The 469-nt window shown below is 40.3% G+C and overlaps 1 protein-coding gene across 1 annotated transcript in view; it reads right to left on the reverse strand.

Moving 5' to 3' along the window:
* Positions 1-469, reverse strand: part of fubp3 (far upstream element (FUSE) binding protein 3) — a gene marked incomplete in the record, with an annotated part of 22908 nt that overhangs the window by 11613 nt on the left and 10826 nt on the right. The window contains 1 exon segment of the mRNA XM_035668323.1: positions 235-292. Coding sequence (XP_035524216.1) covers positions 235-292 — 58 coding nt within the window.

Raw genomic sequence — 469 nt, forward strand, 5'->3', positions numbered from 1 at the left:
GGGGGGGGGGGGAGCACAGACCAAGAAACACATTTGTCACCAGTTACAGACTACACAAAAACGTTTTTCCTTTGTCAAATGTGAAAGAGGTGTTCAGGTGATTCAGTGACTGATTAAGAGGAGATGTGACACAGAGGGCATGAACTCAAATCCCTTTTCACAACAATGGGGCACACTTTCAGAGTGCTCTGTGCTGTTTCAGTAAATCTGTCAAAGTTGACAGGTGAAACTTACTCAATGTTCTCTGGGCTCCCAGTCAGTGTGCAGGGCCTGTCCAACATGCCTGCACTGTCTGTAACAGAAACAAGCACAACAATTAAAGATACTACACATTTTCACATACACATGAATGAGTAGTCAACAGTATAATTTCAAGCTTTCACCAAGAAACTTAATTAGTGATGTTGGTATCAAAAGGGGAAATATATTAAAAGTTTAATGTGAAAGGGTTCAACTGTAAAAAAACAAA

The sequence above is a fragment of the Morone saxatilis genome, unplaced genomic scaffold, assembly GCF_004916995.1.
Source record: "Morone saxatilis isolate NCDOM2014 unplaced genomic scaffold, NCSU_SB_2.0 Contig21, whole genome shotgun sequence".
Taxonomy (NCBI): Eukaryota; Metazoa; Chordata; class Actinopteri; family Moronidae; genus Morone; species Morone saxatilis.